This window comes from Chanodichthys erythropterus, chromosome 3 (genome assembly GCF_024489055.1).
Source record: "Chanodichthys erythropterus isolate Z2021 chromosome 3, ASM2448905v1, whole genome shotgun sequence".
Classification (NCBI taxonomy): Eukaryota; Metazoa; Chordata; class Actinopteri; order Cypriniformes; family Xenocyprididae; genus Chanodichthys; species Chanodichthys erythropterus.
The window spans coordinates 4,530,495-4,544,750 of NC_090223.1; the positions used below are offsets into that span (position 1 = coordinate 4,530,495).

The 14,256-nt window shown below is 36.3% G+C and overlaps 1 protein-coding gene across 1 annotated transcript; it reads right to left on the minus strand.

Moving 5' to 3' along the window:
* Window positions 1-10,198: 10,198 nt before the first annotated feature.
* On the minus strand, window positions 10,199-14,256 carry LOC137002631 (trypsin I-P1-like). The gene is made up of 7 exons (XM_067362400.1): window positions 14,202-14,256; window positions 12,746-12,766; window positions 12,497-12,653; window positions 12,115-12,409; window positions 11,890-12,018; window positions 10,845-11,029; window positions 10,199-10,298 (listed from the first exon to the last, which is right to left on the minus strand). Exons 1-7 carry the CDS (start codon window positions 14,254-14,256, stop codon window positions 10,199-10,201), a joined length of 942 nt encoding a protein of 313 aa, XP_067218501.1.

A 14,256-nucleotide genomic window follows, 5' to 3' on the forward strand; every position in this document is an offset into this window, starting at 1 on the left:
TAAGAGTTCCTTTCACTGGAACTAAGAGTTCAAGCCCAACCCCTGAAAAACAACCCCACACCATAATCCCCTCCACCAAACATTACACTTGGCACAATGCAGTCAGGCAAGTACAGTTCTCCTGGCAACCGCCAAACCCAGACTTGTCCATCGGATTGCCAGACAGAAGCGTGACTGGTCACTCCAGAGTAACGTCTCCACTGCTCTAGAGTCCAGTGGCTCGTGCTTTACACCACTGCATCCGGCGCTTTGCATTGCACTTGGTTGCTTGGATGCAGCTGCTCGGCTCTCCACGCATTGTTCTTGAGCTAATCTGAAGGCTATTGTAGTTATTGAGCTATTGCATACTGTGCATCTCAGCATGCGCTGACCCTGCTCTGTGATTTTATGTGGCCTACCACTTCATGGCTGAGTTTCTGTTGTTCCCAATTGCTTCCACTTTGTTATGATACCACTAACAGTTGACCATGGAATGGACTTATTGCACATTTGGCAACCTATCTCGGTACCACACTTGAGTTCACTGAGATTCTGCAAAATGTGTAGTGCTGGGGAGTCTCCAGGAATGTGTTTGGGAACCCCTGTTGTAGGCAAAATTGTGAGTGAGCCCACTCCCTTGGCTGAGAAGCAACCCCACACATGAATGGTCTCAGGATGCTTTACTGTTGGCATGACACAGGACTGATGGTAGTGCTCACCTTTTCTTCTCTGGACAAGCTTTGTTCTGGATGCCCCAAACAATCTGAAAGGGGATTCATCAGAGAAAATGACTTTACCCCAGTCCTCAGCAGTCCAATCCCTGATGTTTTTTTTTCTGGAGAGAAGTGGTGTCTTTGCTGCCCTTCTTGACACCAGTCCATCCTCAAAAAGTTTTCACCTCACTGTGCATGCAGATGCATACAAACCTGAAACCATTCATGTAGGAATTAAATTTTGGGTCCATGACCAGGAAACTCCCCTGACATTAATCCCATTGAGAATCCTCAAGAGGCAGGTGGACAAGCAAAAACCACAAATTCTGACAAACTCCAAGCATTGATTATCCAAGAATGGGCTGCCATCAGTCAGGATGTAGCCCAGAAGTTTATTGACAGTATACCAGGGTGAATTGCAGAGGTCTTGAAAAGAAGGGTCAGTATTGACTCTTTGCATAAACTAAATGTAGTTGTCAATAAAAGCCTTTGAAACTTAAGAAATGCTTGGATTTATACTTCAGTATGCCATAGTAACATGTGACAATAAAATATAAAAGTCTGCTGTAGCAGCAGTCCTTGTGAAAATGAATTTTTAAACTTCTAAGATGAGTTTTAAACACGTAAATCATGTTAAAAGCTGCATACGGTGGCCATGCTGGATCATTCCTGATCATCAACCCCAGTGAGTGAACGGCACTATGAACTATGAGACTAATGATGAGCATAGACCATATAGAGAGAATTAACTTCAGTGCTTTTATTTACAACATGCGCTCATTCATGGCTGATTTATTTTTATTTTATTTTCAAGTAGAACTGATTATCAGTCTATCTGTACATGTGATGTCACTTCCTGGGTGTCACAATTTTAAGAAATGTCCTTTTTTTTTAAAAAAAAAAAAAGAGGGAAATCAACTATGTAACAAGGTTGAGGGACACAGATAATGTTAATAAAAATTAACGTTATGGTCGTGATATATCGTCTTGCTTGAGCTTGTGGTTTTGGTGTCCCACATTCACATGCGTATAAAGAGAAGTCAATAAAATTAAAAGTCTAATTAAATGAGTGTTCACACTAATGAAGAAAAACAGCAAAATGGTTAAATTTTCTAGCATTTGTCTATATTTTAACTTTGATTTTTTTTTTTTTTTTTTTTTATTTCAGCCCTGATGGAAGTGAAGGAGGAGAGTGAAGAACTGAGTGGAGGAGAAATATCATGTCAAATCTGGAAAATAAACTTTGAGAAAAGACGAGACAAGAAATCTACAACCTGCACTCAGTGTGGAAAATGTTGTCTTGAGCATCACATGAGAGTTCATACTGGAGAGAAGCCGTTCACATGTGATCAGTGTGGAAAGAGTTTCACAGACAAATGTCATCTTGAGCTTCCCACTGGTGAGAAACCGCACACGTGATCAGTGCGGGAAGAGCTTTGCACAATTATCACACCTTAAATGTCCCATATTATGCCTATTTTTCAAGATGCAGTTTAAGTCTCAGGTGTCCCCAGAATGTGTCTGCGAAGTTTCAGCTTAAAATACATCACAGATCACCATTATCACAGATGAGTAAAATTAAGTCTGGAATGATTCACAGTGTGATGGATGTTAATGTACTTGTAATGTTAATGTATTTCACTAATTATACTTTCTTTCGATTTGTATTTATTTACTTAGTATTAATTTGCCTACGAAAACCTCATCATTTTGTTTTGTATCTTATTTTTGCTATTTTTGGAAAAAGTTTTATATTTCTATTACGTGATGGCGCAATTTTTGTTCAGCCCGCGCTGAGTCCTCAGACCGCGTTGAGAGGAGGTAAACAGTTAGCGGTGCTCTCTCAATATAGACTTATAAAGGTTCTAAAAGTTTGATTAAGTCAATAATATGCAGTAATATTATTTTTACTAATGAATGAATTGGATTTAATAGTTCATTACCGAGTACAGTGGCTTGAGTATGTGTGTGCGCGCCACTAGAACGTGGTGATTTTAACAAATTAAATAACTGCCTTTAATTTGTGTTGGTAAAAATCACAGATAACATGTATTTCTCAAACTGTGCTCTTTAATCCATCCAGAGAGCCAGAATAAACTCCACAGCAGCAGCAGCAGCAGCACTTCCAGTTGTCTCCTTGTCTTCTATCACACAACGCAGATTGGGCAGTAGCCAGAATTAGGCCGGTTACACTCGCAACCTTTCAAACCTTGATTATCTTGTTCAGGGGCCGTATTCACAAAACATTGTATCTTACCACTAAGAGTTCTCCTAAATAGCAGTAAAAGTTCTTAGCTAAGAGTTTTCTCTTAAAACCTATTCACAAAGCTGCTGAGACAAACTTTTACTAAGGAATAGACAGAAGTCTTAAGCTAAGAGTAAGGGTGGGGTTGACCTCATTGCTATGGAGTAAACACACAGTGATTGGCTGATGGGGAGGAGTCAGTGATTTAATCATAGAAATATTGTAGAATGAGGTGTCATGTTTCCACATTAAAATAAAGGTTGTTGCCCTATTCAATGTTGCCCTATTCAAAATAAAATGTTGCCATATTGTTGCCATAAAGGTTTTAAAATATAGGCTAAGTGTCACTAATTAAACTAGTATATACAGTTAATATATATATATATATATATATATATATATATATATATATATATATATATATATATATATATATATATATATATATATATGTGTGTGTGTGTGTGTGTGTGTGTTTTTTTTTTTTTACTCTATTCGATCATTTGTAAGTGTGAACTAATGAAAACCACTGGCACAGGTAATCAGACAATCTTTATTTATTTGCTAAAGATTTTTTTTGGCGTCTCATCGTAGATTCAAATCTATAAATCAAAATGTATTGCATTTAGGAAGAAAAGGTTCAGCACCTAAGGCTCTGTCGCTATTGCCTCAATGGTGTTCAGTGTCTTTGGGTGGATTAGGACTGTTTGTGATTTGGTCTTACCCACGTAGAAGGCAACGTTCTCAGGACCTTACGCAACGTTCCCTAAAAGTTCTCAAAATGTGATGAAATTTCTGAACCTTTACAGAACATTCGGGATGTTCCTAAACCTCCTCTTTTGGTAATGAAAGTGCTGCAGTTCAAGGTTCCTTATATGACTTTAGGGGGACTTTCCATTTTGGTTATTTTATGGTCAAAAAAAGAACGTTACAAAGAGGATATTTGAAACATTAACAGAACGTTTCCACACAGTCCTCTGTTGATCATTTAATAACGTTCCCGATATGAGTTTAGGGGAACGTTCCATTTTGGTTATTTTATGGTCATGCATGAATGTTACAAAGAGGACATTTGGGAAGTTATCAGAACGTCCTATTGATAGTACCCTCAACATTCCCAGAACGTCCTGAATGTTCCCTGAAGGTCCACCAAATAACGTTCCCCAAACCTTAAAAGAACTCCACATCGTGACCGTCTCTGAATGTTCTGGGAACTTTACTAGGTGACAGTGTAAAAAAGCCCATGTTCAGTTTGTGTTCTTTTATTATTATAAGGGCTGTACAGCTATTATGTTGGTCACTGAATTGAATTTAAAGGGTGTGGCCTGTTTTGACGATCGCGCGAGAGCGGATCAGTTTCAATGCGCGAACGGCAGAGTGAAAGCATAGGTCCTGCAGTCTTCCCTGTAAATCAGCAAAATAATGCAAATTAAGATCTCTTTCTGTAGCGATTTCACTTTGTGAAATGCAGGAAGAATACTTGTGATCCCAATTGGTAGCAGATGATGGTTAATTGTCTCAGACTTCTCATTGAAGTTTCCTTCATGACGATTCTGGAATGTGCGTCATTGAAGACCATTCATCGTGATTATTGATATTCAACATCTTAAATAGTAAATTAGTACAATTTAGTACAACTGCCTCCTCTTTATTTCTCTCATGGCCATTGGACATCAGATGTGGTAATCGACTCTCTGAGACGGTTAACACCGTAGTAGTAATTGGTGCAATACAGTTCCTTTCAAACAGACAGCCTCGCTAGAAATTTTACGTTCCCAGAACATTCTCAGAACGTTCCCAGTATGTTCACAGACGGTCAAGATGCCGTTCTTTAAAGGTTTGGGGGACGTTATTTGGCGGACCTTCAGGGAACATTCAAGACGTTCTCTGAACGTTTAGGGAACCATACTTTATTTGGAAATGTTCTCAGAACGTCCCTGCTGCCCTTTTCAAAAATTGAATTGAAAATTAGAGCTAAGTTGACTAATAAAAGTGGCTGTTCAAACAAAAACTATTTTTTCTTAAAGGTTTTTACAGGTTATTCCTTGATTAATAACAGTTTCTTTAAATTTCAAATCTATTGCATTAAGTCATTAGCTGACAAAAACACACACATGAGCTAATGTAACTGCTGTATCACTGCATCAGTAACTACACAGTTACTGTCTTTAAATAAAGCAACATGCAGCAGAACATCAGTATTTCTGGATCATCACTGACTGAAGCACAGGAGCTACCCTTCAGCACAATGGAGACCTCACAAATCTCAGATAACACAAACAGAACATTAAACTCTAACAGATCTCTCTAGATCTCTGCATCTTCACTTATTACAAACCACTCTGACTTTGTTTCTTTCATACAAATCTTCTTAATGAAGTGTAGATGTTTTATCAAAATTTATAAATGTCACCGTTATGGAGGTAAGCGCTTGTTTTAGTTGGGCTCCTGACCCTTGACAATTTGACTTTAGTTTTTCTCCAATTGTTATAACTGTGTTTTTCTAAAGCATTTGGTACAATAAAAAATTGTGAGAAAATTAAAATCTAATCAAATGGGATTGGATGCTTGATCATTGATAATAATATAAAGTCATACAGTGGTCTTATTCACAGATCTTTGAATATTGTGTTTTCATTCACCTAGACATCATAATGCAGGAGAACCTGTCCTACTTTGAAATTATGAAAGTTTTTATCCAGAAATTATTCAGACAGTATCATGTAGATTCACACAGACATCAAGATTCTGCATATGATCCTCAACAATGGCGACAAAATTTTCAGATAAACTCTGAACATCACAAAACAAGCTACTAAAGTCACAAAAAAGATATTTTAGTGTCACCATCGCTGAGAATCATACGCTGATTCATGATGTCTGTGTGAGTCTAAAAGACACTGCTCAAAACTCTGCATAATGTATAAAAAACTAATAAAAAAGGGGGTAAAAAAAAACTTCAATTAATGCAAAAGTAACATTTAACACACTCAGTTTAGATTTTGGTGATCAATGAATTTGGACACTCCATGATGATTGACCAGCACAAAATAACCAAACTCATCTGATCAGACTTTCTCCTGCTTTTTTTTTTTTGCTATAACTAATGCATTTTGAAAACACAGTTAAAGCAGCCAGAGAAAATCAAATGCTAAAAATGGCAAGAATCAAGAGCCAATCTAAAGCAAACGCTCTCCTCTATAACGGTGACTTCACACTTTATTATTTTGTATAAAACACCCACACAGGAGGCGACATTCTCGTGACCTTGTGCAACTTTGTCTGAAAGTTCTCTAAAAGTGACAAAAATTCTAAAACTTTACAGAACATTTGGGACATAAAACTCTTTTGGTAATGAAAGTGCTGCAGTTTAAGGTTCCTTATATGATTTTAGGGGGACATTCCAATTTGGTTATTTTATGCTCACACAAGAATGTTACAATGAGGATATTTAGAACTGAACATTGCTACATGGTCTTCTGTTGGTCATTTAATAACGTTCCCGATATGAGTTTAGGGAAACGTTTTATTTTGGTTATTTTATGGTCGCACGAGAACGTTACAAAGAGGACATTTGGGAAGTTAACAGAACGTCCTATAGTGATAGTCCCCTAAACATTCCCAGAACGTCCTGAATGTTCCCTAAAGGTCCACCAAATAACGTTCCCCAAACCTTAAAAGAACTCCACATCGTTCTTGCATGACCATAAAATAACCAAAATAGAACGTCCCCCTGAAGTCATATCGGGAATGTTATTAGATGACCATGTAGCAACGTTCAGTTTAATGTCCTAAATATCCTCATTGTAACGTTCTTATGTGACCATAAAATAAACCAAATTGGAACGTCCCCCTAAAATCATATAATGAACCTTGAACTGCAGCTCTTTCATTACCAAAAGAGGACGTTTTATGTCCCAAATGTTTTGTAAAATGTCAGAATTTTCATCACTTTTAGGCAAAGTTGCGCAAGGTCACGATAACGTCGCCTTCTACTTGTGTGTTTTATAGAAAATAATAAAGTTTGAAGTCACCGTTATAGAGGTGAGCGTTTGCTTTAGATGGGCTCTTTTGATTCTTGCTATTTTAACATCAGATTTTCTCTGGCTGCTTTAACTATGTTTTCAACACATGTTTGTTATAGCAAAAAAAAAAAAAAGCAAGTGAAAGTCTGATCAGTTAGATGATGATGATGGAATTAGATGATGGTGATACAATCATCATGAAGTGTTCTGATTCATCGATCATTACCAGAGTCTACACTATGAGTGTGTTATATGTTAGTTTTGCATTGACTAATGGCTTTTTTTCTAAAGTTCATTATACAGAGTTTTGAGCAGTATATTTATACAGACATCATGAATCAGCGTATGATCCTCAACAATGGTGACAATAAACAAAAATCTTTTTTTGTGACTTTAGTAGCTTGTTTTGTGATACTCAGAGTTATTGTTATTCCGAAAATTTTTCCACCATTCTTGAGGATCATACGCAGAATCTTGATGTCTGTATGAATCTTCATGATGCTGTCTGAATAATTCATACATAATAAAAACTCAAGAGATAGAGATTGCAGCCTTTAGCCTCCTTGTTAGAGTGTCCGACTCCCACGCCGGAGACCCGGGTTCGAGGCCTGCACAGAGCGGGGCGAGTACGACCTGGGTAGAGGGGTTATACACATATATATATATCTCGTCTGTGTATTTATTCCTCTTCTCGTGCTGATTTGTAAGACCGTTTGAATGTGTTTCTCCCAAACTTTGTTTATAAAACATAATTTGTCGGTTGAATTCTGAATTCTCTTGAGATGCAGACAACCAAGAGGTGGACAATTAACTGTATAGTTTAATTAGTGACACTTAGCCTACATTTTAAAACCTTTATGGCAAAAATATGTCAACATTTTATTTTGACTGTGGGAACATTTTTATTAAAAAAAAAACATTTATTTGAATAGGGCAACATTTGTATTTTAAAACCTTTATTTTAATGTGGAAACATGACACCTCATTCTACAATATTTCTATGATTAAATCACTGACTCCTCCCCCATCAGCCAATCACTGTGTGTTTACTCCATAGCAACGAGGTCAACCCCGCCCTTACTCTTAGCTTAAGACTTCTGTCTATTCCTTAGTAAAAGTTTGTCTCAGCAGCTTTGTGAATAGGTTTTAAGAGAAAACTCTTAGCTAAGAACTTTTACTGCTATTTAGGAGAACTCTTAGTGGTAAGATAAAATGTTTTGTGAATACGGCCCCTGTTATTGTTTAATGTTGTTTGTGTTAAGAAATCACTCCTGCCATGTGAACTGTTCTTGGTGAAATTTTGCAAGGTAAGCTAATTTTTTTTTTTTTTTTTTTTGACATTTTACACTCTAAGAGCCCTAACTTAACAAAATGATATTACTTGGTGCCATGAAAAAACGTATGTATGTTTTTAATAATTTTTCAAAAACATGCTCAACCAAATAGTTGATTTGTCACTTTATGGTAAATGCAGAAAAGCTAAGGTAATATTTTCAGATCATCAATTTCTGCAGTCAGAATGGACTATTTGCTGTGAAATATAAACTTCTGATCATTCTTAGCTATGAATATGACATCTACTGTTATTTCTTCATGAATATACTGATATAATTTCTTAAATATGTATTTTTTTTTGCCACTTTTGCATATTTTTTTAAGTAAATATAATGAATTCATTGAATTAATGTGTGGAAATCATAATTATCAGAGGCATTTACTTCTTAAATGACAAATGCTGGTGTGCTAATATTACTAAAATTGTAAGAAATTGTTATTTATTTGTTTGTTGTTGCTTTTTTTACAATTACTAGATGGATGTCAACAGTTTCTATGGTACAAGAACATGCACTCTTCAGGCCCTTGTCCCAGAAAAGCCCCCAGATTCTGATGCTGATCTCAGTGATGTTGATGACCCAATAGAGGATCCAAATTATCACCCTGTCCGAGAAGAGAAATGTTCATATATCTAAAAAAATAGAAAAATCCTGTTGCATTACCACACTTGATGGCGTTTCTTGAATCATAAAAGCCTAAAATGCCATTATATTACTATCTTTTGCGATTTTGTTTTTAGTTTTTGAATGCAGAAAGAATGTATTGTCTTTAGTTTTGTTACTTTTAGGTATTTGTGTTATTTATTTTTGTTTATTGTTAATTAAAAAACAAGAAAACCTTTCCTGTGTTAAAATGAAAATATTTTATAGAATACTTCAATGAATAAACAAGATTCAATATATAAAACTATTTTATTTTGATTGTTTTAAAAAAATTAGTATTATATTTCATATTTTCTTATTTTCATATTATCTGTATGAATTTCATTATTTTACCATTAAGTGACATATCAGCCATTTGGTAGAGGCTGATATTTTAAAAATTATGGGATGTGTTGAAAAAAAAAAATACTTTGAGTGTGGTAACTAGTGACATAATGAGATAAAAAAATGCAAAAAAAATAAATAAAATAAAATAAAATAAATAATAATAATAATAATAATAATAAATGCCTTTTTCTTGGTGGAGCAGTTAAAGTTTAAGATTAAACGTTTTTGAACTTTGTATTCATCAATCTTGAAAAAAAAAAAAAAAACTATCAGGGTTTACATAAAAACATTAAGACACTATGAAGAGAGAGAGAGAGCATTCCCAAAGTCAGTTCCTTCTTTTGTGTTTATTCTGCTTAGACAGTGTGACTACAACATGGTGATTGATTAGATAATTACATAAAGATAAATAAATAAGGAAAGATAATTACATTTTCAACAAGCAGGATCCAAGGTAAAACATGAGAAACTACATTTACATGAAGAGTGGTAAACTGTAACAGGATAAAAGGTTTGAGATTTGGATGTTCTGGGTTCATTCTGACTCTGATGAACCCAGTTTGTCACTGTATGCTGCAATAAACTTCTTCATCGAGATCTTCAACGTCTTCATCATTTTTTTCTTACAAGACCCTAAATCAGTTAAGCTGGTTATCACATATAAACAAAAAAAGGAATGGTATTGTTATAATAATAATATTGGTCAATCTCTACTACTTATAAAAATATGCTGAATCTCAGAGTGCAGAAGCAGGAACTTCATTAGTGTATGCTCTTATAATGTCAATAAGAGAGCTTTTCATCAATCACAATATAATTTACATGTAATGTATAATGAAAATATTATTAACATGTTCAGCACAACTGTCCACTTCATTAAAGAAACCCTGAGAATTATTGTTCAATCAATCTTTAGGAAGAGAGATAGAGGGAATAGAAGGTGAAAGGAATGATGGAGAACGTGAGAGAAAGGGAAAATAAGAGGGAGTTGGGTGCACTTCTGAAGTTGGAGTTGGATGTTAGAGTTGGAGTTTTAGTTGGAGTTGGGCTTGGATTTGTAGTTGGAGTTGGGCTTGGATTTGTAGTTGGAGTTGGGCTTGGATTTGTAGTTGGAGTTGGGCTTGGATTTGTAGTTGGAGTTGAGATTGGATTTGTAGTTGGAGTTGCGCTTGGATTTGTAGTTGGAGTTGGGCTTGGATTTGTAGTTGGAGTTGGGCTTGGATTTGTAGTTGGAGTTGGGCTTGGATTTGTAGTTGGAGTTGGGCTTGGATTTGTAGTTGGAGTTGAGATTGGATTTGTAGTTGGAGTTGAGATTGGATTTGTAGTTGGAGTTGGGCTTGGATTTGTAGTTGGAGTTGGGCTTGGATTTGTAGTTGGAGTTGGGCTTGGACTTGTAGTTGGAGTTGAGATTGGATTTGTAGTTGGAGTTGGGCTTGGATTTGTAGTTGGAGTTGGGCTTGGATTTGTAGTTGGAGTTGGGCTTGGATTTGTAGTTGGGGTTGAAGTTGTAGTTGTAGTTGTAGTTGGGGTTGTAGTTGGAGGTGACTGCTGAACATCAGAGTTGAATTCAACAAATCCAGGTGGGTTGCTGCCCATGTAAGATTCGATCCAGTTCTGGTACTGAGAGACTCTGGTGTACACACCGGGAAATTCGGGTTCAGCACATCCAACACCAAAACTCACAATGCCGGACTGAATCCACAGAGAGTCTTTCTTACTGACCATTGGACCTCCCTCGTCTCCCTGTATTCACAAACATTCAGCATTTAAATCTCTGACGATTTACAGTGAACAGCTGTTACAGACATAAATGTATGCCGGCCGTGTGTCCACTAAAACTTTCCTCCCCGCTCAAGAGAGTGATAGAAAAATTATTTACTCTGTTGATATACATATATATGTGTGACCTTCCCTCTCCAGCAGTGTCCTTCAAGTGCAGAAAAAACGCAGTTTGGAATTCATCATATAAAATGTTGAGCAGAAACTGTCCTAAATTTGGTCTTACGATCATTTCTCAGATGTGCCTACGTGTGATTTAATGAACATAAACACAGAAAACGATCGCCTCTCTTTCAGATGTGAAATCTATAAATCACAAATGATCTTGAACTTGTGCGCAGCTGAATGGTTTCAGTTCTCCGCATGGTAAATGACACGTGATTAATGTCATTTACATATAAAAGATCAACATCATTGTTCAAATCATTTCATTTAGAATAATGAGCTGCAAGAATAGCTTAGATTTACAAAAACCTGCAGTAATCTGACCAGGAAAAGTGTGTAAATCTGCTCAGACCCTGACGTGGCTCTTAGCACTTTTGCTAAACTGTTTTTATAAACATGAGCGTTGGTGTGGATTTAAGCGTACACACTCTCTAAGATCAAATCTGTGATAAACGAGGTCTCGTGTGTGTGCAGCCCAAATATAACGTATAGTTGTGGATATAGACTGCACTGCAACTCTGTGCTCTCCTCTGCAGAACAGCTGTAGTGTCAAACATCAGTCATAGTGTACAAGCTCATGATCGGCGGTGACAGGTTGGTAGAGTTAAGTTTGCAGATGACCAGAATTTGTGAGTATGAATGAATGACTGATGTGTTACCTGACATGAATCTTTTCCTCCCTGATTTAACAGTCCAGCACAAATCATATTGCTTGTGATGCCCCCTCCATAAGCTTTATCACAGTCACTGTTGCTCACAATGGGCATCATGACCTCCTGCAGTGTATCCTGGCCTGTGACAGATCAGAGGACACATTTTATGGCTTTCAAAACCATTTCTAGGTAAATTATTGGGTTTTAGAGTATTGTTTGTATTCATTTAACAAATGTCCACTCACCTTCAGACTGTAACGTGCCCCATCCAGTGACCCAACTCTCTGTATCTGCAGAAAATACACTACCAGCTGCTGCCAGACAGACCGGCTTAATGTAATCAGAGAAGGTCACAGAAGAGTTGAGCTGGACCAGTGCTATGTCATTGTTGTGGAGCTGATCGTTATAGTTACTATGTCTGATGATTCGTTTCGCTGTCCTGATTATCTCATGAGGGTTTGAGCCGGATTGGTTCAGACGCCCGAAGAACATCACAGTGTCAGGATCACTGACATTACTAGAGTCTCTGGTTGTAAATAGAGAAAGTCTGCATTAATTCCACTATTATCAATCTACAGTTGTATCTTCAGTTTTATTTAAGCTTTCAACATACTTGAAGCACTTAGCTGCAGATAAAACCCAGTCTTTATTGATCAGAGTCCCACCACACAAATATTTATGGACACGAATCCTGACTTGCCACGGCCAGGCTCCTGCCGTCGCATTATTCCCTCCAACAATCCCGACACTGAGAGGGGCTCGACCACACACTGATGAGAGAAAGACAATGAGGGAATTCCCAATTAAAATGAAAAGATTGTGGAACAAAAGTCTTATGGTCATTAAGAGTATGACAACTTACCATCTAACTGGCAGAGAGAACCTGGGAAACAGAGACCAAACAATTAGATGAACACGTATGAAACTGATAAACTGGTTTGTAGCCTGCAATCTCAAGCCCAAAGTATACTTCAACTGTCCGTGTTCTGCGATGGTTAGTACACTGTCCTCGTCACGTGATTTTCATCATCAGGAGTGTTTTCTAATGTCCGTACACACCGTCCATGTGCAGCTCAGTTTTTGGGTGCATCTCAATCAACTTCCTATAGCTTCGATCTTCTGAATCAGTACAAATCCTGCACTGGTAAAGGCACCTGATTTATTACCTGATATAAGGACCACTTACCTATATAACTGACTTTGATTACTCATATAACTTTAAACTTCCATCAAAGCCACTGGAAATGTTCGAGCGGCAATATTGCTATTCCCTACCAACAGAGGGCATCATTTGGCACTTTTCCACTGCTTGGTACGACTCGCTTCGACTTTGTTGAAAAGAATAACTTTAGCAAAGTTTGTACTATTTTCTGTTTATTGTTCAATAAATTTTTATTCAATAAATGTACTGTCATTAAAATAGGCCTGTGTAATATATATTTTTATATATAAAATATAACAATAGATCTAAAAAAAAAAAACTGAAATACAGAAACAAAATTATTTTAAAAAGTAAAGATTCTAAAATATATAATAGTCTTTTTAATATAGATTTACAGTAGTAACAATAAATTATATTTTGCAGATATGATTCAGAAATTTTAAAATATGATTGTTTAATAAATATGGTGATTATCTCTGTACCTAATTTGAAATATGATATTTGCTATGTGAATCTAACCATGTCATGTCATGAAATGGAAAAGTCAGTCAGCGATTCACTATCATGTTAATTATTGTGCCTTTTGCCCAACAGCAGGTGCGCTTTTTACCCCAAATACCATACTTTTACATATTTTACCATACTTTTACATAGACATGCTCTGAACAGAGAGTGTACAGAGCCTGGATCCCCTGATTGAGAGCAAAATACTTTTCTTAAATTATTGTTATAACTGCCCCTGACTGTATCACCCCCTGACAAGTTACCCTGTTAGAAACAACAAAGCTAATGTTTGACAAAGATATCAAATTTTAGACAACAGAATGGTCATCAATGGCCCTAATCCTCTTCCGTACAACTCATCCAATAAAAATTATATAAATAAATATTCCTTACATTTATAAATAAATTCATACTAAAAGCACAACATGCTGAATATGTATTCTCAAAACGGGTTTCATGAATTTAAGCATAAGGCTTTAGATCAAAAAGTATTTTGAGATTATGAGAAATGCAAATTCAGTAAAGTTGGTAGTGTTTGTGTTTATCGATTAGTCGATTATCGATTTGTGTTACAAAGGTCCCTACTGCAATTCTACTAAGCCATTAAACATTAAACATTTAGCTAATTTAACAGATTTGTGTAAGATCTTACCTGCTATGCTGAGAAGTATAACTCCAACAACACTGAAAGCTGTGATAAACTTCAT

Excerpts from the sequence above, each read along its gene's own strand:
- LOC137002631 (XM_067362400.1), bottom strand. The coding sequence starts at position 14,256 with ATGAAGTTTATCACAGCTTTCAGTGTTGTTGGAGTTATACTTCTCAGC. Across the intron at positions 12,654-12,745 it reads TTCTCTCTGCCAGTTAGATG|TGTGTGGTCGAGCCCCTCTC; the intron begins GTAAGTTGTCAT and ends TTCTCTCATCAG. Across the intron at positions 10,299-10,844 it reads GGATTTGTTGAATTCAACTC|CTCCAACTTCAGAAGTGCAC; the intron begins TGATGTTCAGCA and ends TCTAACATCCAA.